The sequence below is a fragment of the Rattus norvegicus genome, chromosome X (assembly GCF_036323735.1).
Source record: "Rattus norvegicus strain BN/NHsdMcwi chromosome X, GRCr8, whole genome shotgun sequence".
NCBI classification, from domain to species: Eukaryota; Metazoa; Chordata; class Mammalia; order Rodentia; family Muridae; genus Rattus; species Rattus norvegicus.
In genome coordinates, this window is record NC_086039.1 from 104895639 (window position 1) to 104923328 (window position 27690).

Below are 27690 nucleotides of genomic sequence, written 5' to 3' on the forward strand. Positions count from 1 at the left end.
CAAATGGTTGGAACTGGAAAATATCATCCTGAGTGAACTAACCCAATCACAGAAAGACATACATGGTATGCACTCATTGATAAGTGGCTATTAGCCCAAATGCTTGAATTACCCTAGATCCCTAGAACAAACGAAACTCAAGACGGATGATCAAAATGTGAATGCTTCACTTCTTCTTTAAATGAGGAAAAAGAATACCCTTGGCAGGGAAGGGAGAGGCAAAGATTAAAACAGAGACTGAAGGAACACCCATTCAGAGCCTGTCCCACATTTGGCCCATACATATACAGCCACCCAATTGGACTAGATGGATGAAGCAAAGAAGTGCAGACCGACAGGAGCCGGATGTAGATCGCTCCTGAGAGACACAGCCAGAATACAGCAAATACAGAGGCGAATGCCAGCAGCAAACCACTGAACTGAGAATAGGTCCCCTATTGAAGGAATCAGAGAAAGAACTGGAAGAGCTTGAAGGGGCTCGAGACCCCAAAAGTACAACAATGCCAAGCAACCAGAGCTTCCAGGGACTAAGCCACTACCTAAAGACTATACATGGACTGACCCTGGACTCTGACCCCATAGGTAGCAATGAATATCCTAGTAAGAGCACCAGTGGAAGGGGAAGCCCTGGGTCCTGCTAAGACTGAACCCCCAGTGAACTAGTCTATGGGGGGAGGGCGGCAATGGTGGGAGGGTTGGGAGGGGAACACCCATAAGGAAGGGGAGGGGGGAGGGGGATGTTTGCCCGGAAACCGGGAAAGGGAATAACACTCGAAATGTATATAAGAAATACTCAAGTTAATAAAAAAAAAAAAAAAAAAAGAGTAGCATCAGACATGGTATCAGTGACATTTTGAAGACATTCATTCGTTTTTGACCTGTTTTTCTTAATTGACTCCTATTCTCTGAGCATGACTCCACCCCCAGAATATATCTAAGAAAGCTTTATGTATATAACAGAAGCAAAAGAACTTAAGTCTGTGATTAATTGCTCTTCTCTATTAGGTCGCTTTTGGGTGAAGAAAGTTCATAAACTTGAAATTTGAAATCCTAGTGAGATAAGACAGGTAGTCAACAGTGTATATTTCATAAGAGGATAATGATATTGAGAAACTACATTGTCTCCTCCCTTAAAGGAGCATCCTGAATCTCAGGCCTATCAACTGGTGGTTCCTACTAGAAGAAAGCTAAAAGAAGTATAAATATCATGGATCCCTAAATTCATGAGGAAGCTTTGGTGAAGAAAACTTTGAATTTCTATAAGTAGCGCTCAGTATGACCTTTTTATATCCCTAATATTGTCCTAGATCATACCAAAATTATGTTCTCTTTTTCTTTATATTGTATCAGGCAAAAGATGAGAAAGGCAGAGGTTGGGGGACTAAATGGTCATAAATCACCCCTACAAATTACCATTAGCCAGGGCAGATCCAAAATGAACTTGTGTAGGTAATAAGTGATACTTTGTTGGAGAACAAAGGGAAGTTAAAAGGAGGGCCTGAGCTTTTAGTCAAGCCCTCAACAACCTTATGTTTGATAAAGAGACAAGATTAAATGATTACGGAAGATCCTTGTGTTGTGTCAGGTGCTAGAACTAAAAGGCATTGTGATGTGTTGATTGGGGGTGTCTTACAGGAAAGACTGTAAAATACTAGTTTTCTAAAAGAGTCAGATATTTGTTACTCTGTGAAAATGAGATGAATGTCAAATGCATTGAAGATAACAGATGTATTACACTGACCAAAGTCACAAGCCTTCTTGCTCTTAATTGTCTGAGCTGTATCTGGCAGTGAGTCTCTTACCTGAAGTGGCTCAAGAATAGTAAGAAACTGAGGACTGATATGTCAGAGATTAGCCAGTGGATGATGTTAATACATGTAAAGGAAGGTACGTTAACATAGACTTTGGAATTCTATACATTGGTTGAAAAGGACATTACAGTAAGAAAGATACTGAATTATTGGGCTTCTTTGGCACAGCTGTTTTTCACTTTAGCCTATTTCTTCCCATGGTGAGGGCACATCTGGATGTGCTTCTGTGAAGGCAGTGTCAGGGAGGACAGTCTACTCTTAATGTGGGTGGCACCATGTCATGGGTGAGGGTCTCAGACTGAATCCAATGGGAAAGAAGAGAAAGCCAGCAGAGCATCAGCAGTCCCCTCTCTCTGCCTTCTGTAGACTCTCCAGTGAACACTTCCCATGTTTGTTAGTCATGATGTGAAGTGCTCTCACGGTTATCCTCAAGATACTTTTCTTAAGCACACATGGGACAGTGAGACTGTGGACTGAACCCACTGAAATTATGAGCCCAAATAAATCTTTTCTCTCTTAAGTTGTCTGTGGCAGAGATTTTCATTATGGTATTAAAAAGGCCAAATAATATATCCTCAAAAATATACTTGGAGTACCCCTTGACATTAAATGGCTTATCTCTGAACATCATAGACAATACAGTTTTGATTTTCCTAAATTTAAAGCAACAGTAGAAACAGTATCTCCTTACCTCCACCAAGCAAAGTGCTGTATAAAGCAATTTGTATAAGCAAATAGTAGAGTCTCTCTGCGTGGATGTGTATCAGCATGTGTATGCGCAGATATGTGAGAGTGCCTGTGTTTTCTTTCCATAAGACCTCGGGACCTATAGATGATTTGAAAATCTCTTCTTGTACAGTTGGTAAAGCAATGTATTGAAAATAGCCCCTGTTGTGAGACTAGAGTAAGCTACTTAAAGTTTTTGAACCTCTCATCCTTTCCAGGCATTTCCACCCACTATGAGGTAGTTATTCTCATTTTCAGTTAACAGTTGTGACAACTGAAGTACAGAATAGTTCAATAATTTTGTCAAGGTCATGTAGTTACTGTGTTCTGGATTTCTCCATGCCTTCAAATGAGCTTTTAGAAGAAGAAACTGAGGCCCAGGTAATTGTCATTTAAACCTAGACCCTGTCCAGAACTAAAGCACCACACTGACTTAAAACCAAACTGTCATGAATGGAAGCTAGTAAAAGAAGGAGCTTATATATTTTCTAGATCTATTCTGTAAGAGAAAATGGTTCCTAGGTTTAGGTAATAGCAAGATTTCCCCCTTATTCTAGGAAATTAATAGTGAGGTCTGTTTTTAAATAACACACCACAGACTATAACACAGTAGGGCATTTTAATAAAACTTTTCAAGTGAAAGCAGAGGGTGCAAAACAGACCTACTCATGTGACTTCTTTGAGTGGCTTCATGTTAGTAGACTTTGTCTTTCCATGTGGAGAATTCCTTGTTTTGGTGAATTGGCTGAGAGGCCATTCTTCCCCTTGTTTTAAGATCTGCTAACAAGCTGTTCTGACTAATAAACCTTCAGCCCATATTTGTAGCCTATAAACATTAGTCTAGCTGGAGACTGATAGAGCAGAATGTGAGGCTGGAAAGAACATACTAATTACTTTCCCTTCAGAGATGACTGTCTCCTCAGCAGAACCAACATGTAGAACAGTGAGGAAGCAGATGGCCGTGCTGCTTAAATTCCTACTACTAAACTCACTTGTCACTGACAGTGTTTATCTAGTGCTTGGGATCAATTATAACATGATCCCAGTCTTAATAAATGGTATGTTGTTAATTTTTAATAAGAACATTATAAATTTTTCAGTGACGTATGTAGCTTACAAGGTTGTTTTAATTATGTTTCTGTTGTACCTGAAGTCTACATTGTGTGTACATACCTGTAAGGACTCTGATTTTTTTAAGATTTCTTCTGGATTTCTTTTTTTGTGTGTGTGTTCAATTAACAGAAGGGAAAGAACAAAACATATGACACAGGAAGTGGGAAGATAGGCTTTTATTCTAATTACACATATTGTGTATTATTAGGTACCAGGAACTGTGCAGGGTAATGAGTTGTATAAAATGCATCTCTTGCCTTCAAAAATGTATTCTACATTGCTTCCATTGAAGCAGTGAGTAGAACCTTGCTTGCTGATCCCAGGGTGATTCCTGATCTACATCGTTTAGTGTTCCTTAACAGATTAATCCCAGCATAGTCAAGTACAGTGTTTTGAGATTTTAGTAGACAGAGATAATGAGATAAGACTAATAATGCTAACAGTGATACAGACACTAAAGAACTGTAGGAGAAGTCATTAAAAAAATCCAAAAGAAGTAATATATTCTGGATACAATTGAAGCATTTACATTGCTCAACAAAAAGAGAACTTTCAATCACCCTAACAGTTTAAACAGAAGAGCCTGTTCTTTATGATAGGTGAAAAAATGCTTTTGGAAATGTTGAAGGAATAAATTTTTCAGTACTTTTCTTCCACTTAGAGAGCTGCTTTTACTTGGCCTGTGAATTTGGAGAGAGCAAAAGGACCTATGTAGATTAAAGAGAAAAAGTAGGCAAAACCCCTGGTATTCCACAAGGGACACACCAGTAGCCTTAACAACTGAGTAAATAAAGCCTTTCCTCTTAAAAAATACACCTATAAAATATTTATCTAATATTAAATATTAACAAAGAATTAATGAAAATACCTGAAATACTTTATCTTTATAGGAACCCCCCCCCCCCCATGCCTTAAAACACCGTTTAAATCTTAGAATCGTAACAGATTGATTCAGGTAGAAATAGTATGGGTTTCTGGAGGGGTAAGTACTCCAAATGAGACTCTTATATTACCATTTCTCAATCCACTGGTAAGGATCCAAGTTTAACAATTTTGTGATTGAACAGATGGCTAAATGTCAAACCCCTTCAGTGAGACCTAGCACTTCCCTAGTCTCTGTACATATGTGAGAAGAATGAAGAAAATGAAAGCCATTTGCTCTGGATCTGAGGTTGGCATTATACAAATACTTCTCTGCTTAAGGGCTCCAGTGAGAATAGTACCTTCCACCTGGCATTTCACTCTGAGTGGCTTTGTGAATTCCTTTGCTCTATTATGTTGGTTGGTACTTTGGCTTCTTTGGCACCCAGCACCAGCTGATGCCCTGATCTGAGGCCCAGTTGGACAGCCTTTATTGCTCAGTACTGTAGCTGTCTCCAGGGCATTGTTCTTGAGACTTCCAACAGGGCAGATTTGTGCAGTTGGCCCATCTGGACAAGATCTGTAACAAGTAGAGCTCTGTGCAGTAAGCTCATCTCCATAGTCCACCCTCACCATCCCCGCCTCCGAGCTGCAGCAGCCTGACACCCCAGCCCCATCAGGGACAGTATCAAAGAGATACTCTCTGCTGCTTTCAAAGGGGTATTGCTTGTGGCTTCTCATTGATTGGCACTACCTGGGCAGAAATAGGAACATAGGAGCTCTCTTCCCTTTCCAATGTAATCTCCTCCTGTAAACCAGTTTTTAATGTTTGATTCTTGGTATGAGAGTGCTCAGATGGCCAAGTAATTTCTAGATCTGAATATGGTAGTACACACTGTTAATCCTAATCCTGAGTAGGGTAAGACAGGAGGATTTTGAGTCCAAGGCTAGCCTGGGCTGCAAGTAAGTTACAGGCTAGGTTTGGATATACAGCAAGACCTTCTCTCAAAAACAAAACAAAACAAAACAAAAAAACTAGGCCAGCTACCTTGATCATTCCAAAGTTCTTTCTTCAAAATCAAGGGAGACAAAAGGATATCCCAATGAATAAGAAAGGTCAGACACTTCAATATGTAAACAGAGAAATAATGCAGGTTTTATCCTTGCACTGCAGCATTTACATTGACCATTGGACTTATTGACTTTGAATTAGAATTCTATGCGAAATGATGAAGTTGGGAGAAAGACATGACATAGAGATAGAGATGGGAAAACAGAAGGAGGATAGTTAGAATGGGTAAGTGAGAGCTCCGATTACATAGTTAATTATTTTTCTGGGTCCAGAGAAAAGGACACAATGTTTTAAGATTCTAATTGTTTGTGTATTCCAACTTCAGTTCTCCCACTTTAATCTTTCTTATTTTTGTGCTCTTCATAGTCAGATCACTTCATAGAACTCAATGTACCAGGCCCATGCATCCCCACAACTTACAGTGACACAGCAGCCCACTCCATCTGACCTTTTCTGTAGCTTTCCTGACTAATCCTATGGAAGAAAAAAGGGAGCACAGAAGGGTAAAGAAATAACTCAAATTATGGCTCTCTACCTTCTACAACTACTACCCCAGATAGGTTAAGCCAATGTTTGTTTCCCTAGAATCCTAGATGGGGACCCTGTCCATGCCTAGTTCCTCCTTAGGAATCCTAAGGAATCCTACTCTGTTCAGAACAAGGTTGCCTGGCACCATTATTTGCTTGCCAAGAAGAGGTGAAGGAGAAAGTTAGAAGGTCCTGCAAAGTAAAGAGATTGGAGAGAAACAAGAGTAGCAATCTGTCTAAAGAGTGTTTCTGTACTCTACTTCTTAGATTTTAGTACCTTTCTTTTTTTTAGTACCTTTTATATCACCTTTCCTAGATAAATTTTTTTAAAATAAAATTCTTAAGAAAAGAATAAGCCCCTCCCCATTCTCCAACCCAGCAGCATAGCAAAATATGTGGCTATGCTATTTGATTAGGGACTGTAACACATACGTCTGAGACCAGGAAGCTTACATAGAACTGGAAAGGTACACTTTCTGAGAGTCCTGGGTTCTTGCCCCAGTTCTGAAAATATTTCTTTTTCTAGGAGAAGTGAACCTATCTGTGTTGGGCCATATAAAATTGTCCGAGCCCAGTGCAGCCTATGACTACCACATCATTGTTAAGAGGTTCAAACCTGTGCCTTTGTCTTCCTAGCAGTAAGGATATGTGGACAGGATAAGCAGGGCAGGATTTGTGGACTGACAGTGGGATGGAGAGAAGTGTCAAGTAAAAGCCAGGCTCTGAAGACAAGTAGAAAAATGCAGATGACAAAGCCAAGAATCCCACAGTCTAGCTATTCTTCACAGAGGAGTCGTAGCAATGACAGAAAGTCATTTTGGCATTAGACACATGGACAAACAAGGAGAAAAGGCCGAGTAAGCCATCAATCTGAATGAGGGTATATAAGCCATGTTTGTAAATACAGCTACCATTGGCACTAGGCAGTCACCACATAGCTTGGGAACTGGTAATTGAAGTTATGAGTGGGAGGTCAAGAAGGAACTGTTGAAGCTCCTGATACAGTCTGATGGAAGGGAAAAGCCCACCTGGATGAAAGCAGGAAGCCAGCAGCTGTACACTATAGCCTCCACCCTGTTCACAGTGCCTGGTGGATATCTTCTGACCTTAGCACTTTATACACAACCCAATAGAAGATATTGAAGACAAGAAAAGTAAAAGGGAAGACAGCTCTGGAGATGGTGTCAATTCTCTTGGCTCGGTCCACATAGACTTTCCTCATGGTTTCTCCCTCCTTTAGAAGAGTGGTTGGAGGTTGGGGACTGTAAATGCTGGAGCCTTCCATTGGACCTCCATCCCTTGCTTGTAGGCAGTGTCCTAGGCCATAGCCACGAAAATAGAAGCGGCCCTCTCTTATGATGTCTTCTTCCTATAATTGCAAGAGATAAAAGGTGGTGTTTATATATATATATATAACATATATATTAAGAAGATATATGCAATGGTTTTATTTATAGCCATTCACTGAGTTGCCTTTTGAAAATGTGTAACATCATTTGGAGTCATCTAAAACCTACTAAAGTACCAACATCTCAACGTCAAATTCTGTGACAGGTAAACAGAACAACAAAACCACCAGACAGTGAAGCTGTGATATTTTGACTTGGTAAATTCATCTAAATGAATTTAAAAAAGCTAGCTGATTTTGGCTTAAAGCTAAGAATTCCAAAAGTTTTAAATGACCAAGTGAGCTAGGCAAAGTAGGTTAAAGTTGACCACTCTTCTGAAGATCTGTATTTCTTTGCAAATTAGCTGAGTGGATATGGGAGTCTGCAGTAACAGTCATTACCCAATGCACATTATATTCCTATACAATTGGCATGTCTTTTGATAGCCTCAATAGCATGGAGGGGGTACATTTTAAATAAGCAGTAGATTGCAGAAAGGCCATTACTATAATAGTTGACACATTGAGTAACTGTGACACAGCTGGGAATCAGGAAGTAAGGATAGAAAGATAGAAATAAAAGAAATTGAAGGGCATAGGAGGAGGAAGAGGGAAGAAACATCCACAAGAGCTTTATTTATATGAGAAGCCCTCAGTCCCTCTATCCCTGAACTTATTTACTCTATTTTCTCATTTTAGAGCAGATTGGAGAAATATGTCCTTCAAATGGAAGATGATTATTTATATTAAAAGCATTGAATGCTCTGCAGTAAAAGCTTCAGCTAAGAGATTGCCTGAAATGAAATGTCCTTTTGTCTGATTTCACCTACCAACTCAAGTGTGCCCAGAACTAGGAGGATCTAGAGACTACAGTCTCTTATCCCCAACACTGGAGAAGTCCAAAGTAAAACAGAAAGAGTAAGCCACCCTGGCTACCTGATGTAGTTCTTTAAGTTATAGGAACAAGAAATATGTGTGGGTATGTCATGCATATGTATATGCAAAATGAGCACAGAGGTGTTAACCATTTTGTACAATTGAAGGGACACTGTAGGATGTTTATAACAAGGCCTCTGCTGCTACAGAAATCAGTTAAAAAGTAGTTTTGTAGATGAGATACTGGCGGTTGGTAATAGTAACTCCTTAATTATTTCATCACCCAAAACTGGTACCTGTTATGAGGGCAAGCCTGGGCATCAGTGGCAGACAGACTCGGGCCAGAAATTCACAAACCCTTTCTCTGCTCTCTGTTAGTTCATATATAGACAGGTTCACCCCCTGCATTCCCAGTGACAGGAACCATGCTTGGAAGCTAATAGATACTCAGTAGATGTCTGTTGAATGGACAACTGGGCTGATGAACTACATGCTTCAGGATATGAGGAGTGGAGTGGCTTTTTGTTCTTGGATGCCAATATCTTGTCAGGGCCCTAAACTAAAGAGTCTACTCAGAAAAGAATCTTGCTCAGTTATGAAATACTTGGCAGGAGAAACAATTATTTGCCCCCACTATACAGTGGTTCAATAGCCTATTGCTTCTACAAAGGGAGAAACGCTTTTTAAAAATATTATTTTTATTTGAGGCGTATGGGCATTTGGCCTGCATGCATGTCTATGCATCATATGTGTGTGCTGGTAGGGGCCAGAAGAAGGCATCATATCCCCTGGAACTGAAGGTACAGACTGTTAGCGGCCATGTGCATGCTGGGGAGTGAACCCAGGTCCTCCGGAAGAACAGCCAGCCAATGCTCCTATCCACTAAGCCATCGCTGCAGCTGTGAGGAACACTTTGAACACAGAAAAGAATTAACATCTGTCCACCAGACAGCTTTGCTGTCCTGTTCTTGATGTATCGGGGGTCTTCATAGAGAACTATATGTCAGAGGTGGTTCCCTCTCCTGGCTTGTCAATCTTGAATGGTTTCAGTTGGGCAGCCTGAAGGCTCTGCTCATTTTGGCCTTTTTGTAGTCAGAGGTCTTTATTAATCTCACATGCATTCTATAGTTAATTTTCACATTCTTCCTACAGGGAAGGTTTGCTGGGCCCATTTTACAGATAAAGAACCAGAGGTAAGCAAAACATCTCACAAGGAATTAAAAAAGTGATATGGGTAAGTAAAATTAAAAAAAAAATCTTCCTAGCATATCAGTATAGGATCCTGTACCCCGCTATTCACCTATCCTCCCAACTAGAAGATACAACTACAGAATATAGGTATTGAGAAAAAGTTCTGAGGGAGAAACTTAAATCCAACTGTAATTTCTGTTTTTATAAATCCTATTATTTCTCCTTTTATCCAGTAAATCTAAGGAAATTATGTGGAAATATTTCCCAGGCTAGAAAAAAAAGTAATTTTATACAAAAGAGAGCATGTATTTAATAAAGTAAGCTGCTCTTGGCTCTTTTTAATATCTATCTTTTTAGCTTGCCCAGCAAAGATTAGTGCCCTAAAATACAAGGATCAAAGAGGCCTGGGTTTGGATATTAGGTAAGTCCTGAATGGTGACTGTCTACATGTTGGGAAGGGACAACACGCCATTAAATATCACTTGCTATTTCCATGGTTATTGAACTACAGTTGAATTTTTTTCTACTCATCTAGGAGCCAAGTGCTGAAAGGCTAGAGAAGGAAGCTGGGAGATAATGCTCAGTGTAGAAGACAGGATAGAGTAATATAAATATGGAAGTGAGGCAGTCAGGGAGAAAAGAAATTGGAGATGGGGCAGAGCATTCAGTGGAAGCTGGAGAGGTGAGCAAGGTTCTGAAAGTAAGCCCCTGAGAGGATTTGTTGGTATTTTGTCAATTTTCTAGTTCTCAAGTTACTGTATTAATAATACCAAGGATTCTTGTCTATCCAGTTCGACAGTCTTTGCCTTGGGCTGGTATGTTTAGAGCCAGGAGCTAACCCTGCAGGGATGATGAGAATAAGTGTTTCACCCTTTCCTCTAAATCACTTAGACCATCTGGGAAGGTAAAGTACATGCACAAAACATCATTTCCTGCCACAGGAACCATGCAGGGGAGACAAGTGGTATAGGAGGTAGTACTAGGGTCAAGATGAGAAACATTGTAGTAACTAGTAATCTTTTTTACTGGGACATCAACACAAGCGTTTTAGGTAGGAAAGGGTCTGCAGTATTTGACAATCTGTTCTTCCCTAGGATTGTAATATTAAAAAACATTTAAAAAACATGCGAACTATGAATTGAAGATTTTGGTTCCTGGAGACAAGTTTCATACAACTAAAGACGAGGCTGAGATGGTTATTTTGTGAAAAGGGGCACCTTGTTTTTTTTTTTTTGTTTTTTTTTTTTGTTTTTTTTTTTTTTTTTTTTTTTTTTTTTTTTGTCTTGTCTCCCTCCTACCCCTATTATGAGGCAGGAAAATCTTATAAGCAGGTCTCTGAAGAAAGAGTCTTATTCAAAGACATGTAATTGTAGATCAGTCCACTAGAGGGCTCATCCCTTGGGAACCATGAAAGAACTAAAGAGAGGAAAAACTAGGAATTCAGAAAAATCTGGGAGCCCTGTCTTCCCCAAAAAGGAACCATACCAAGAAATGTGAAGTCATATAGATAGTTTGTGTGATCATTGGAAGTTATAATAGTGGAGTGCCAGGAGCAACTGAGGTAGGAGTTGACTTAGGAAGAACAAAGAATCCTTGTATTAGTATGTCTCAGATAGGCTCGAGTCAGAGTGTGTGTGTGTGTGTGTGTGTGTGTGTGTGTGTGTGTGTGTGTGTTACTGTGGATCAAACCTAAGATTTATAAATATATGCTTGCTTGGCAAGCACTCTGCCGCTGAGCTATAACTGCTGCCCCCTAGAGTCAGGATTTTAGCAGTGGGTTCAGGTAACTTGTTTTCTGTCCTCCAAAAGTAATTATGTGCTTTGCCTTTTGATTTTGAAGCCTCTGGATTAGACAGAAAACATGGAGTGAAAGCTCGAGACATTGTGTCTCTAAAGATTAAGCAACCAGTACCAAGGCTTTCTACCTTGCTCATAATTGGAGCTTGCTTTTCTCAGGGTAGCCTAGGCACTTCTGTTGTCATGACAACTTACCTAGTGTCTATTGTCTGGGCAATTGAGGGAAAACTGCTTCTGTTGTCATGACAACAACTTCCTCTTCTATCTCCCCTTGGAGATCACTCTGTTCTGGAAGAAATGGGGCTAACAAACAAGAGTGAGGAAGAAGACCACCTCAAGCCTACCAACTCTGAAGTGCCTGATGTTCAAGACCAATTCCACCAATCAGAAGAGGCAAGTGGTGATCTTTCAATTCCAGTTCAAATAGGAGGACCATCTTACAGTGCTCCACTTGAAAGGCACTGGTGTCTAACACTTAGTTCTTAATAGAGGATGACTTAAAGTACCTTCCTTCTGGATGTGAGGAAAACCAAAAACAACTATTATTAATTCTCAAAGCAATAACATCAGTGCTAAGCCAATAAGGTTGCAATACTGGCAAATATGGTTTTGTTTGCTTGTTTTGAGACAAGGTCTCTATGTAGTCTATCCTGGAACTTGCTATGTAGTCCAGGCTGGCCTTGAACTCACAAAACCTCCTGTCTCTGCTCCCAAGTTCTGGGATCAGGAGCATGTGCCACTATGCCTCTCTTGGGCTAATATATCTTAAGTGTTTACTGTATGGCATTCTCTTAATTTCTCTACTGCCTTATAATGGTTAATGTCCCATTGGATAGAAAAAGGAAACAGAACCAGAAAAACTAAGTATTTAATTTAACTGTCACCAGCGTAGGACTAGAATCTAGGATTCCCGATTGCCCAGTCCTAGAGTCCTGGGTTAGATTTGTGGGAGCAGTAATAGGAAGGAAGGAAGAACTCCAAAGAAGAAGGAAAGTGGGCCCCACCCCTTTGGTACTCACCATGTGTCGACGTCTCTGCTTTCTACGAAGTCTCATAAATTCCTTATGCTGACGAGAGACAAAATTGACTGCAGCATACTCAAGCAAAGCAGCAAATACAAACAGCAGGCATACAGCCATCCAGATGTCAATTGCCTTCACATAGGACACCTGCAACATCCATGAACAGAGACGTTATCCTTTCTGAGTCCTTGCATGGACTCTCCAGGGGATTTCTAATTCATATTAATTGCCCTGTTATTGCTCAGTTTTATCCTGAAACTTCTGTGGTTTTAAAAAAAATCTGTCATATGTATCTTTATCTGAAAGCCTGTGTCAAAGAGATCAGGCTACCAATCATCCTTCATCTTTCTGCAGTCGTCACCGCCCACTGTTAGGAGCCTTTCCCATTACTCTTCACTTTTCTTCTTTGTTATTCTTTCATGTCTATTTTGCCTTCTGTCTCTTCCTCAGTTATTTCTTCTGATTCTTCTCTTTCAGTAAATAAAAATGATCAAAATCACTTTTGCTTGCCCTCTGGTATGCCCTGGGCTTTTATAGCCATGTGAGTTGTGTGGAGACATTTACTACTCAGAGAGAAAGGGTTTCAGCAGAGGTCACTTAGTTAAAAGGTGATATTAGGACTGGAAAATTCTGAGCTTTTGAATCTGTGGCCTTGACATTTACTTTGGTTACAGCCTGACTGGCAGACTAGAAGCTTCTCCATTCCTGTTCGGTTGTTGACCCTGTGGAGTTTTCTGCTGCCTTTGCAAGAGTCACTGCTGAGGAATGGAGTACAGTGGTAAGCTAAAGCTTCATCGTTCACCTTGGAGAGAACAGGGCAGAATCCTAAGAGAGTGCTACTTAGCCCTTGTCAGGACACTTCAGTAATTGCAAGGCACTCTTGGCACCCACCCATCTGTTTCCTACTGTGTTCCTCTTATTACCTGCCTTTGGTAGCTTTGAAGAGCTTTTCTCCCACTTCCCTGGTAAAGGCTGAACACAAACCTCCTCAGGAACAGGGCACAGCTGGAAGGGGCTAAGAGGAGGGATGGAACTTCAGTTTGTTGAGAGCCTCTGTGTAGTTTTGCGCTCACTCCATATAGCTTCATATCAAGAGTAGGATTCGGGAAAAGTGATTCCTTTTATCAACTTGTGTATTATAAAGCACCTAGAGTGCTGCAGACCCCAGGTATAGAAAAGGTTTCATTGGATAGATTCTTTGTTACTGCCTTTCTCTGTGATAGTAGAGGTTGATAGTGGAGATAGAATGCATGGCTTTGTGTTACAGGCATAATGCTTTACCAGTAAGCTATATCCCCAACCTCCCGTCTTAGTGCTCCTTAACTGAAAAGAAACTGTTCCACCCGAAAGAGCTTTCATCAATGTTCACAGGAAATTTTGGCAGCACGATTTTAAAGTGGTCATAGCTCCTGGCATCTTATGGGTAGACGACAAGGGTGCTATAAAATATTATAAAGCGCATATCATTCCTCCCTCCAAACACACACACCAGAATTATCTGCTTTAACCTACATGTGAAAATTGGCAAACTCTTTTACTTCTGGGCAATTCCACTGAAAGTGTAGTAATGGGTTACTCACATTCAAAATTCCTAGGTGCTATCTCCAAGTCAACACCTGTGAAGAAGGTATCCCATTTAACTGTCCATCACCCAGACCCACTGGGCTCTCAAAGATTTCAAATACCTGCTATGAAGATCAGTTATGAGGCAATAATACGGGATAGTCATGAAGGGCTTTAGACTATTAATGAAAAGAACACTCACCTTATATATTTGTGGCTTGTCAGTGATAAATGAGTCACTAATAAGTTTTAAAAAGATCACTGTGATCATATCACAACCCATCCCCATACAGCTCTTTAGAGGTTCCCTGTTAACTTTGTGGTCTAGGTGTGCTACACTCACCGTGATATTTGATCTCTGACTGCCTCTTCAGGCTCAGTGTGCCTCTTGTCATCTAAGATTGTGCTATAGTGAAGTGTTTCAGTGTTTTTAAAGAAGCCCTCCTTTCCTCTTCTCTCTTTGATTTGGCTAACTTGCTTCTTAGCTTCCATATTAGATATCATATTTTTGAGAGGCCTTTCCTGATTATTCTAGTGTGTATTTTATTTCTTATGAACCTGGGTTACCCATATCTCTTTAGCATTCATCACATACCTGGCCAGTTCTTCCACTAGACTGAGCTTTTCCATGCCAAGAACTATTTTTATGTTCTTCAGTGTTCTGTCCGAAATACCTGAGTAGTTGGCACACAATAGGTGTTCTGTTTTGTTTTTCGAATGAACAGATAAAAGGTTTAGCAGTGTATTTGTCTCTGCTGGTTCCTACTTGCTGTCTCTGCCCTTCGTTCCTTTCTTTGCCTCATGAGCTAAAGGTATAGAGAATTGGAGCCTTCCTCCCTGGTGCAGCTTATATCTTGTCATCCATTTGGCTTTTCCTGTCTGCTGAGCCTCTTGCAGCTATGGAGATCAAGAGCTTGGCAAAGAGACGGAAATCAGTGCCTTTAAGGGGGTGCCACACAAGGTAATGAAGACTAAGGGGAAAGGCTACCCCAACTGAGTTCCCTTACAAAGAAATCTCTTATACTCTCTTCCTAGACAATAGAGTTGTGTTTTGGGTGAGAGTAGTGTTGCTATCAGATGCCTCTGGCCTGGCCTCATCTCTTTCCTTAAATCCTCAAGCAAACATAACGTTGCCCAAACTGAAGGGTGAGCAAGAGCTCCTTGGCTTGCTGGTCCCTTTGCCCCATGGCTCTCCTTAGGGAGACTATTCATTTCAGGGTAAATGCTTGGCTATGTGGCTTACTGGCCAATGAAGCTATTAAAAAGTCATGAAAATATGACAAGAAGGCCCTAATGTTTCAAACATCCTCTTAACACAGTCTGTTTTTCCAAGTGAGGAAACAGTGATAATTAGGAATAAATGGATTGGGCTTACTCACAGGAGGGACCAGAAAGGAAATTCTCTGCGCAAGAGTCATAAGTGGCATCATCTTCTTGGGTTATGAAGACTCTTTTTGCTTGCCAGAGACGAAAACTTGGGGCACAGCTGTTAATACCATGATTACCATAAAAAGCCATTATAGTAATACAAGTATCATAATCTAGGCTATCCTATGGCTCACCTCTAAGGACAATCTAAGAGCCTCATTTATACCCCAGTGCATTTAGAAAATACATACAGGAAGGGATCCCTGACTACTACTTCTCGGGTGCTTGAGGCTGATCTGGACTTGACCACTGTTTATCTCTATAGGGGGATTTAGGGTAACATTTAGATTTCTTAGCAATTGAAAGCTTAGTAGGGGAAATACCATCTGCTGTACTCCTAGATCCAATACTTATTCTTTTTTTTTAACTCTGACGCCTGATAATTATGAAAATAATTAATATTTATTAAGTAATTATTATGTGCCAAACACTGTCCTTGAATTTCAATACATTAATTTATTTTTCACTGTAACTGCACGGGGCGGGGGGTAGCATTCTTAGTCTCATATTACAGGCAAAGCACTAAGAGACAATTTACTCAAGGTCATACTGTAGTAAATAATGAGGCTGGGATTTAAACCTAAGTCTGCCTGACCTATTCTCCTATTAGCAGTTTCATAAACTTCCCCTTTAGCAATTTCATAAACCATTAGTATCCACATTATACACTGTTTAAGTCTCCAATAAAAGAAGTCTTACATGGAACGAGCAATGAGAGATAGCATATCTCAGGGCAGGGTTCCCAACAAATCAGAATAAGAGGGAATATAAGAGGCAAGAGTCATTATTCTTTCATGACCAAACACAGTACATAGTATGTGCTCAGTAAATATTTGTTGAATGAAAAAGAATGGCCTCACTCCCTGATTTGCTCAGAGCCTTGCTGACCATAAGGACTTTGAGGTGACCTTTAAATTCCCTACATGAATACACAATGCAGGGAGAACTGTTCTTAGTCCCATCAGCACAAATTTTTCTGCATAGTCAAAACATAAACAGGCCCCAGATGATCAGAGTCTACTGTCTTTACTTGCTAGTATATTTGCAACCTCAAAATATTGTCCTTCCCCCCCCAAATAAACACTATATTTAGAGCACTTTGTAATAGTACCTTATTGGTTATAGAAAGAGTGCAGAATTGAGTTCAAAACTATTTCTTTGGTTGCTTCTGGTTATCATTCACCTTTAGAAGGTCAGTTAACCTGTGATGTATCTGCATTCTCCCCTGTACTGTGAAAGAATAGGACTTTCTGTGTGATAATGGTCTTTTGCATGCTTGTGTTCCCCAAAGAAATTAAGGAAGGCAGGATCTCCAGTCATTCCCTAGCTAGGAGCATTCACATTGTTATGCTATTATGGCAAAGAGGAAATATTTAATGGCGGCCACTGCTTATTGCAGTTAAAACCCAAATGCAAGGTGAGAGAGAGGAGCATAGCAGGGAGCATGCGATGAGTGGGAATAGGGGGCTTGATGTCAGGCAGGTTCTGTTTGCATAGCTCTTCACCTTAGGCAAAGAGGCCCTGGATCCAGAGCTCTGAGTTGTCATGGTGAGGACAGTGGTGATACCAAGGCCTACACGAGCAGGGGCGGCATCCATGTTGATCCAGAAGGAGACCCAGGACAGGATGACAATGAGTAGACTGGGGATGTACATTTGAATCAGATAGTAGCCCATCTGCCGCTCCAGGTGAAACTTTACCTCAATGCAAGTGAATTTTCCTGTAAGAAAGAAATGAAGTATTTGGCTCTGAGTCCCCATACTACAGCTTAGCCTGTATAGGTCAGGAACAGGGCAGCCTTGCTGAACCAACCTCTGAGATGCTCAGCTGGCCCCAGATAGGGCCAGATACATGAACCGTGAAAGCTCGCTCTCAGCTCAGCCCTAAAGTTTAATTGCCTTCTTGCTTCCAGAATTTTTACTTCCGGAATAAGATTTTTCACATAACAATTAAAAAAAAAAGAGGACAAAGAATAAGAAGACTCTCTGAGGTTGAATCTCAAGTTTTCACTTAGTAGCTATATGATCTTGACTAAGTCACCAAAGCTTTTGTTTGTCATGCCTTTTGTTTTTGAGACAAGGTCATTTTATGTGGTCCAGGGTAACATCAAATTTGGAATTCTCTTCTGAACCACCATGCCAAATTCCACTAGTTTGAACTAGTTTTCTAGCTTAGAAACGGAGTAATTAGCAATATCAGCTCCATTGTTGGACTGTTAGAAAAGTTAAATGAAATGCTGTAGTTGAGGTGCTGTTTGCAGTCACTATTTCACTTGTTAAAGTGTATTAAGAATAAATTAGTTTGGACTTCATTAATAATCATACCACCCTTCCTTGCACTTGCTCATATCCCAGAATCCCAGCTGGAATAAACTCTGTGTGAGTCTTAAGAGAGAACACCATCTAGTATACAACTGGACAGGATTCACAACCAAGATCAGCTCTGAATCCTGGAAAGCGGGCTCCCATAGACCAGTGGTTCTCAACTTGAGGACCGAGACCAATTTAGAGGTCTAATGATCATTTTGCAAGAACCACCTAAGACCACCAGAAAACACAAATATTTAGATTACAATTCATAGAAGCAGCAAAATTACAGATATGAAGTAGCAATGAAAGTTATGTTTTGACTAGGGAGTCACCACAGCATGAGGAACTGTATTTTTAGGGTCACAGCAGTAGGAAGTTGAGAACCACTGTCACAGAATATCAGGTATCACTCTTCTATTCTGCCATACAACAATGCCTCAGTTCTAGGTATACATCTCAGTGCTCTTCTTATTCCCATACCAGTACCCTTTACTTTATCCTGATTCCCATGGCTCGGAAGCTAAGAAAACAGTAGTTACAGCTTCTTTTAAAACCAGAAGCTTTTGATAACACAAGAGGAAAATGAGATAATTTGTATAGCGATCTCTAAGTATCCACTGGGAGATGGCTTTCAAGATTCCCCTCATAATACCAAAGTCTGTGGATGCTCAAATTTCTTATATAAAGTGGCATCATATTTGTATTTAAACCATGCATACCTTCCATATACTTTAAATTAGGTCTATATCATTCATTTAAACTGTTTGTTTGTTTATTTAATGTGTGTGTGAGTGTGTGTGATTGCGTGCGCATGCATGTGTAAGTATGTGTGTGTGTGTGTGTGTGTGTGTGTGTGTGTGTGTGTGTGCATGCGCGCGTGAAAGTTAGAAGACAACTTTCAGTTGTCAGTTCTTCCCTTCTACCATGTGGGTCTCAGGAACTGAACTCAATTCATTTATCCACTAAGCCATCTTGTCAGTTCTATGATATAACATAATAATGATATGGAAAGTCTGTACATATTCAGCACAGATCAAATTTACAATTAATGCTTTTGTTCTGAGGTTGGATGGACATTTGTATGTGGAACATGTTAACATGGAAAGCCAACTCTGTGTCTTGATGTTATTCTGAACAAGGCCTCTTAACTGATTGCTCAGGACTACTGATTTGAATTTACTGCTTGGGCTTTGGCATGCAGCATGACTCTGACCTCCTACTTGTCCTGGAGTCTACTCCTACTCAGACCCACAGGCTTCTTCCTGTGACATACCTCTTACTGTGTCCCCTATATCCTTTCCATGATTCCCTTCATTTTTTACTATAATAATAGTTTGGGTTTTAGTTATTAGGTTAACAGTAGTTTAATATAGACAAATAAGAGAGAAGGAATAACATTCTTAAGCTCATATTTATCAAATCACTACTAAGTGCCTGGACTTTTTATAGTTTAACTAAGTCCTATAGCACTTTTTTAAGTGAGTTAAATGATTATCTCTCATATTACAGATAAGGCTACTGGAGCATAAATTAAACTGTATTTCTCCAGGGTAACCAACCAGTATATAAATAAGCTAGAATCTAAATTCAGCCTTATTGCAGAGTTCGTACTTTAATCCACTGTATCACACTACTTGAGAAATATTTAGTAATACTATTTCCTTTCAGGGATTTTTAAATACATATCTTTGCTTTGTTCTTATCACAATATAGTCATACTCTGTACATAACACTGAATCTTATCCTTTTTTTTTCTATTTGTACTTTTCCCATAAAGCTATAAGAACTGTGAAAGTGTCATGTTCATGACTATATATTATTTTACCAAGTAGATACACTAATTTACTTATAACGTATGGGTGGATATTTAGAACAATTTCAAGTTTTGCTAGCATTAATAGGAAAAATGTGACTAAAGTCAATGAGATATTTTGTAATATTTTCTTAAAATATATTCTAAGGAGGGGAAGTCCTATATAAATAAGCAGGAAAAAATTAGCTTCTAAACTAGTGTCAGTGTTTCCTGAACTACCTACTCACACCGTAAACCTCATGATACTTATTAACCATGCAAAGTTCTGGGCATTTCCTCTGGTATATGTAATCAGAATCTCAAAGAGTTACAGCCTAGGAATTAATATTTTTAAAAGACTCCCTCGGGGAATGAATATATTGAGTACAAAAAGCTTGGAACCAATTCCTCTACATTCAAATTGTTATCCCCACTCCCAAGTCTCTACCAATTTCTACTCCCAGCTGTAGTTTTTAAATTCAAGGAAGTATTCCTCCCCCATTCCCACAAAGCCAAGTTGCTAAAGGAAATGAGAACCTAGCAACTCTGAGGAAAGCGGAAGGATTGAGCTGTCCAGTTTGGGCAAACAGTTCCTCTCCACTTCCATGTTCCACATGCAGAAAAAGAATGTCTCCTGACGTTCAGAGAGTTAAACAGTGGAGGTGACTATGGGAAGTGTGCATGCTCAGCTGGCTGCTCCCTCAGGCCTGTTTCTTCTATTCCAGCACAACTATTGACAACTCCTAAATATAGATTTCCTAGCTTTCACACAAAACTGACCCTAGGAAAAAGAGGACATTTTTGCTGTTCCTTGTCACAGGTCCCTTTAATGTGCAGTATATGAGGGATATACAAACATGCGCTTTGGCGTTACATCTGTATTTTAGTTCTGATTCTGACAGCTATTAGCTGTGTAACACCTAAATCAAACTCTCACTTCCCCCTGTTAACTTTCTTTTAAAGGTGTATTTTACAGTTCTGTGGGTTTTTTTCTGTGTTTGTGTGAGTATGAGCATGTCACATTGCATGTGTGGAGGCCAGGGGACAGCTTGTAGGAGTCAGTTATCTTCTTTGAGTATGTATGTCCTGGAAATTAAACTCAGGCTGTCAGTTTCACCTACTGCGCCACCCTATAGGCTCTCTGTGCTCTCTTTTTGAAGGTGGTGTTGATAGCATCTTCTGCGATGAAATACAGTGTAGAAAACCTGTAGCATCATGTGTCTAAGCTGCTGAGACTCTAGTAGAACCTGGTTGCTTTGTCCCCTTGTCCCGCGTCTTGACACCCTCTAGTACCTCACAGCCAATAAAGACTTGCCTGATTCTTACCTGTGTTGTAATGCTTGGTACAGTAACCTAGATCCTTCTCATCCCGCAAGATAAATTGGGGTAGAGTCAACCCCTCAGCCACTTGGACAGCAGGAGCATCTTCTAGCCACTCAAACATGAGGTCATTCATGGTGTAGCCAACTGCAAGTGACAAAGACATCAAAGAGTTTCAGAGTATATGTTTGGGGTGAGGAGACAGGTGGAGTTAAGATTGGCAAGGGTATATACTTGAGGGACAATGTTTGGGTTTTAGAAATGACATGCTCAGCTTGGAAAAGGGAATTATAACTGAAGAGGGAATTTCCTGTACTAATTGAGCAAGTGAGAAAGATCCCAGACTCCTCTACTCTATGAGTCTCAAGCTTGGGAAATGCTTAGAGAGAAACTGCTCTGGCAGACTTGGGATGTAGGACAAGAAGGTTGGAAAGATGTCAAGGACCCCAGCTGGGAACCTCCTGCCATATCTTAAGCCCAGAGGAGTAAGCATGTGTACCAACCACATGTCCTGAGCTAAGCCTCAGAGCCAGGGCTTCTGCCACTTTTCCTCAGGGAAGAGAGAATTATTTCTGTCCTTCCAGCCATGCATGCAAGAATGTGCATACCACAGACTCCTAGCCAGGGACTTGAATTGGAAAAAATAGAGTTAATAGCTGAACATGCCAAGTTGCTTACAGATTGCTTGAAGTTCATGAAGGCTCATGTCACAGACATGGCCATATTCTCATGTGTAAGACTGGAGTTTACAGAATGTAATGTAAGTCCTACTGTAGCTGTATGACTTCAGGTGAGTAATCTACTCTTCTGTAAAATGAGGGATTAGAGGCTTCCCCAGCTAGGTTTGTAAAGTTGTTGTGAGGGATAATGGGAACATGTCTGTGCATATGGTATATGAATTCTAGAGGGTAGACCAAAGGGCACTTTCTTTGCACCTCCGTTCCCATATGGTAGAAATAATGCTACAAGTTTTCTTCTCTGAGGAATGTCTCTTGATCTCACAGATTTACCTCATGAGCCAGGTGATAGGTAAAGAGTAAATGATAGCCCATCCTTGCCATCCTTTATTGTCTCTGCACATTTGGCAACCCAAATAGTGTGACGCCTTTGCCATAAAGGAGACTGGCTGAGTTTACCTCTCTAGGTATTGACCTATACCTGAAGCTGCCCTCTTATTCTCTGCAATCATCATCTGTATTCATAAAGAATCAGTTCCAGAAGTACTTCCGTCTTGCCCAAAGATGCCATATATATGGGCATCTTCAATGTCTTAATTCTGGGAAAGTAATGGTGAAGCTACTATAGGGACTACAGGAAGAAATTTGGGCAAAGGAGGCACCCTTCAGATAGTTTCCTGTAGCCAGGAGCACATTTCTGTACATGGCTGGGAGTTATTTTGTTCCCCAGCCCTATGGAACAATCATCCCAGCAAGTAATGTGGAAACACAAAAACCACACTGGGTTGGGTGTCAAGGAGCCTTGGCTATTAGTCTCACCCACAACAAGAATTGATTGTGTGTGCTTGGGAAAAATGCCTCTCCTGTCTAAAATGCCATTAACTAGCTGTTACTCCAGGCCTAGCCTTGTGATTCACTAGAAATACTTACAACTTTCCAGCTGCATCGTGCAGGTCTGGATGTCCATTGGGAAGTTCTTGAGGTCCATTGGGCAGGACAAAATGAGGGTCAATCTGGTGGGAGCAGTGAAAAAGTAATGACATCAGTTTGCTGGGTTCCAGCACTGTACAGCACGGAACATCTTCCCACCCTTCTACCTCTGTCTGGCTTCTTCCTCTTGATACAGAATCTCCTTGCTATATACTAGGTGCACCTGATGCTGTAGAGAACATTCCCATTCTTGAAGATGCGCAGTAACTTGTTGTCTGTGGTCACCTCATGGAAGTTGGCCCCTTTCTCATTGGCAAAGAAGAGGTCTGGCTTCCAAATAGAATCGAGCATGGATGGGTCTAGATCCAGAGAGTCATCTGGATATTCTCGGTAGGCCAGACGTGGGTCATTCCACTGCTGCCGCAAGAAGACATTTACCCGGTAGTCCTGGAAGGGTGGAAAAGGGGGCTATCAGATAAAGTGCTTTTCCCAGGAGTCCAATAAAGCCAACATGAGCAGAAGGTCCATGAGCAGGAAATGCTGGAGATGTATCTTGAAGACCAGTAGAGAAAGCCCACTTTGTGTAAATATGGCAAAGATGAGAAGGGATAAGACATTTATTTAAGTACCTACTATGTGGCAAACTCACTGCCAAGTGCTCATATTTTTTGGTAGGACTGGAGGTTGAACCCAGGTTCTTGAGCATGCTAGGCAAATACTTTATCACTGAGACACATCCTCAGCTCTGAGTGCTTTCCTCATACACATTATTTTACTTAAGCCTCACATCTGTCTTGTGTGGAGAATAGTTTCATGTTCTTCCCTTTACATATGAATAACAAAGACCTGGGGAGATTAAAATAGATACTAGGTGGAAGAGTTTTAATTTGAACTTTGGTATTTTTCTAATTCAAAAGCCTGTGCTCTACATCAGGTTACTTCACTTATTTGATGAATTGTTCTTAGGCTAGTTTGCATTTAGCTAGGAAAACCCTGGACTAAGAATAACCTCTCAGTCATCAATTCAGAGGTCTCATGGCTAAAGCTGTGATAACAAAGCAAGAAGAGGGCAGCAGAAAGGAAATGCATGAGATGTGATGAGCTTCTCCTATTCACACTGGAATGGAAGTGGGGAATAGGAAGACCCCTTACCATGGTGGTCTCAGTGACGGAGCCAAAACTGTTGATGAAGATGTTGCAGGTCACATTCACAGGTGGACCTAAGGGTAGCAAAGCATTAGCCCATTGACAGGGCATTCCAGAAAGCTGAGTGCAGGTTCTTCAAGTCCCTCTCTGAGCTTCAGATCAGGCCACTGCTGGGAAAAGACTGATAGCTACACAGACTCATAGGCAGTGTGGTGGAAGAGGCTCTTTTGGAACTGAAAGATCTAGCTTCAGACTTCAAGCCTCTTTCCTTAAGGGCAGTGAACAAGTACCGGCTAAGGAATGTGCCACCCAAAATAGTAAGCGTGGAGGGGACTCAGTATATGGACCTCTCTTACCTTTGAAATTGGGCCTAATCCTAGCATCATATCCAGATGTTCGTCCCATAAGCTTGTCCAAGAAATCAGAGGGGGACATGGGCTGGGATCCTTTGGGCCCAGATTTGACATCCTCTTTTGCCAAAGCCACACTGGATGGGAGAAGAAAGAAGTTTGAGGATAATTGCAGTTTGTGCTTTTCCGCCCCATCCCCCCTTTAATGGATTTGCTCATCAGACAGGGAGATATGAGAGAATGCTGCTCTGGTGTACTAAATGAGAAGGACAAAACAGTTAGGAGCCAACATGGCTGCCCAACAGTAGTTCTGGGAACCATGGCTTTCACATAGGTTAAATCTTTTTGCTTGTAATTCTCAGTATATGATGTTAAGGCTGTTGTCTCCATTTTTCAGGCAAAAACACAGGCCTAAGAGGTACAGAAACAGAGGAGGAGTGGATAGAGAGGAGAAGTAGGGAGGAAGACCAGGGAGGAATGGATGGAGGGGAAACTGCAGTCAGGAAGTAAAGTAAGAAGCGAAGTTAGTTTACTAATTAATTTTTTAAAAGATAGTTACTTGCCCAAAGTCTCAGAACTTCTGAGTGGACTAAGGACCTACTTAATGTTCTATTCCTGAAGGCACTTTGAAAGCATTCAAAGAAGAATGACATCTCACCCAGTGTGTTCTTAATGTGGCCTAGCCAAGGATGGGAGGAGCTTTAGACCAGGCAGCTTCTCAGAGACCTGCTATCAGTTACTTGGGCTTCCTGTGAGATTTCTAGGTCTTAGGACCCAGCTTCTTTGGGAGTCGATTTGCTTTGTGCCCTCCCTCCCTCCCTCCCTTCCTTCCTTCCTTCCTTTCTTCTTTTCTTTCTTTCATTTTTTTGGGCGGGTGGCAGGAAACTATGTTTAATTGTAGTGTCATAGCCATTACAGGCAGGCAAATTCAACTATGGTAATTCAGCAGGGATCTATAACCATGGGAGAGTTTCCCAATAGAGTGATCATACTGAAGTAAACTCTCATCTTTCTCTACCCTAAGACCTTGATTTGGGGGAAAGACGCGAGTATGTTTTGGCCTGGCATAGAATCTAGACTCTTTTCTTTTGTCAGTCTTCCTCCTAAGAGAACTGAGGAGATGCATCAGTGGATAAAATGCTTGCTTCACAAGCATGAGGAACAGTGTTCAGGTCCTCAGCACCCAGGTAAAACTCTGATAGACATGGCAACAACACACATGTAACCCTACCACTGGAAAGCTTAGCTTTTTGTGGCAAGCTGGACTGTTAGATTCAATGAAACTGGCTAGATACAGGTTCATCAAATGACCTTACCTCAGTATATAAGACAAAGAATGATCAAAGAAGACACGAGATCAACCCCAGGCCTTTACAGATGTATGCACACATGCATGTCACTGTACACCCACATGCATTTGTGCCTATACATATACAAACATGTATGCATACATACACATAAATTGCCCCAATAAATCTGTGTTCTAGTCAGTGACTGGTATAATCATTAAAGGAGCTAAGGTACCACATTAAATGTTTCACAAGATTTATCTAGGTTAGTTCTCATGTCAGTCCTCCCTGAGTATCTCTATTAAAATTGGTTCTTTGTATTTATGGGACACTGATTCAGATTTTGAGATGCTCAAATCTTTCATATATATAAAGTAGTATAGTCCTTGCATATAACTTGTGCACATCTTCCTGTATACTAGTAAAACATCTCTGGGTTCTAATTCCTAATTCACTTTAAATGTTATACAAGTAGTTGATTAGGGAATAGAGACAAGAAAAATCCAAATATGGTCAGTACCAGTGCTAATAAGTATTTTGAGTCTGTGATGTTTGAATTTGAAGAGCTAACTGTATATAGATTATGAGCCTAGGGATCAGTAAGGTGATGATGGTAAAATGACTTCGCTAAGGGCCTATAGCTAGTGGTAAACCCAAAATTCAGAGCCAAAGCCAGTAACTTCAAGACTCAATGTATCTATCCCAATACTATCAGAAAACAAGCAATTCAGGATGATCTATTGAAGAACCAGAGTGAGGAAAGGCTAAGACCTGTCACACTATGACTTCTTAGAGTTAGATCTTGGATTCTGAAAACAGGAGGAATCCCTTGCCCTGGGGACAGAGGCTACCCCCCTGCCCACTGGCAGGAGTAGCCAGAGCAGGTGGCCTAAGTATGCTGTGGAAATCCAAGGAGCTTGGTGGTGATGCTGGGGCAGGCAGAAGTCTGGCTTCACCACAGGATGTCCACACCAGCCAGGTGCTGCTTCTGCTGCTGCTGCTGCTGTTGCTGCTGCTGTTGGCCATTTGCCACCTGCCTGCTGGGAGGCCACATGGCCCTGCATACAGAGCAAGCAGACCTCTACTGTCCTCAGCCTTACTCAGGTCACCTCTCCACTGGTCCCTGTCCTAGAACTCTAAGATAGGCTGGGAATCTTCTGTCTTCAGTCCCAAAGCCTGTTTTGGTTACCTGGATTCTGAGATTATCTTGTCAAAGGAACCAAGACTAAGAGTGACTTTGTGAAACCACTCTATACACCCTTTAGTTTCTAGAATGTTCCTAACACTGACAGGACCTAGAAGGGTCAAGAACTGACAGTCCCCGTACAAGGCCCTGGGTGATATGAGGAAACAATTTTGACTAAGCTATGGGCTACTTGGTCAACCTTTGGAGGGTCACTACCCTGCTCTGTGATCCAGTTTCTATACATAGAACAAATAGCTCAAACTTAGAACTCTCTACGAGTCTGTCTTGCTCTAATTCCATCTACTTGTTCTTGGATCTTGAGGCAGTCTCCCCTCAACAAGGATTAGCAAAGCCCAACCCAGTGAACCCTTTCTGTTTGTATACTGTCAGCTCCCTCTGTGCTGCCAGTCCACTTTTAGCTGCTTTTTCCTTCTAAGCATACTATCCCATTCTGCGCCCCTTCCTGCTTGCCATCATGTGCCTGCAAGGAATGGGGCTGAAAGTACCTAAGAAGCGAGATGCTCTGGGACACTCCTTGTGTTAAGAGGGAGAAGACACAGCTCTGGCATTTACTCTTTTTACTTTGTGAGGCATTCCTTTGAAGAGCACTGTACCTGAGCCATAGCTATCTTGTCCATTCAGCATGCCCTGTCAACCTATACTAGCTCTTGTTAAAATGCAGAAGGGGCAGATGGTCAGGGGACATTCAAAAGGAACCCCAAGAATCCTATACTTGCAAAGCGAGGAAATAACTGCTACCTGGTATCTCTCAAAAGGACAGTGAGCAGCCATGTGTAAAAGGGGAGGGTGACTGCAGAAAGCTAAGGTTTGGGCATCCCAGCTCCAACATGCTGTGGTCCTGTGGCAATCCTGTGCCACCTGCAGGCTATTTGGCAGGCATCTGACAGATATTTCTGTCATTTTTAGAGATCCAGCTGATATGGAGATAAGGTTCAGTTACAGGATGAATGACCTCCATTTTAGGGATCAGCTACCTAGCCCCTACCCAGGCCCATGCAATTCACCCATACAGATGCTCCTATACCAGCACTGGGGCTGCACATCTGTACTGGACAGCTCCTGAGTCCTGACTGAGTAGGGTGGGTCTTCCCCCAATACCCTCCAGACTAGGTTTGTTTTTTCAAACTTAGAAGAAACTATGGCAGCTGCCCAGTCTGTTACCCCCAGCCCCCAGGTTGTGTTTGCATGCGCCTCCTTCTCACCCCTCCGAGCTCACCTGAGGAGGACCTTCCCTGGCAAGGTCCAGAGAAGAAGGAAGAGGCTTGCTGGAACAAGAGTTGTCATTCTGCAGGGACC

The 27690-nt window shown here is 41.2% G+C and overlaps 1 protein-coding gene and 1 long non-coding RNA gene across 4 annotated transcripts in view; one reads left to right on the plus strand and one right to left on the minus strand.

The window, feature by feature from the left end:
* LOC102555540 (uncharacterized) overlaps positions 1–11660 on the plus strand; it is a 23640-nt gene extending 11980 nt beyond the window's left edge. Inside the window, exons 4-5 of one of the 2 annotated variants that reach the window (XR_010061546.1) lie at positions 9526–9566; positions 11639–11660. This is a non-coding gene — a long non-coding RNA (uncharacterized LOC102555540). Of the gene's footprint in view, positions 1–9525; positions 9587–11638 lie in introns of those variants that run through there. The other variant, XR_597710.4, reaches the window with a different exon arrangement.
* Glra4 (glycine receptor alpha 4) lies at positions 3811–27690 on the minus strand. Of its 2 annotated transcripts, NM_001191914.1 has the most exons (9): positions 27611–27690; positions 23905–24035; positions 23555–23622; positions 22626–22849; positions 22403–22485; positions 20802–20942; positions 16880–17094; positions 12381–12530; positions 7167–7479 (listed from the first exon to the last, which is right to left on the minus strand). In NM_001191914.1, exons 1-9 carry the CDS (start codon positions 27676–27678, stop codon positions 7189–7191), a joined length of 1371 nt encoding a protein of 456 aa, NP_001178843.1. In that variant the 5' UTR covers positions 27679–27690; the 3' UTR covers positions 7167–7188. The 2 variants fall into 2 exon arrangements, with proteins under 2 accessions (XP_063136253.1, NP_001178843.1); XM_063280183.1 differs by lacking the exons at positions 23555–23622; positions 27611–27690 and having other exon boundaries at positions 3811–7479; positions 23905–24015.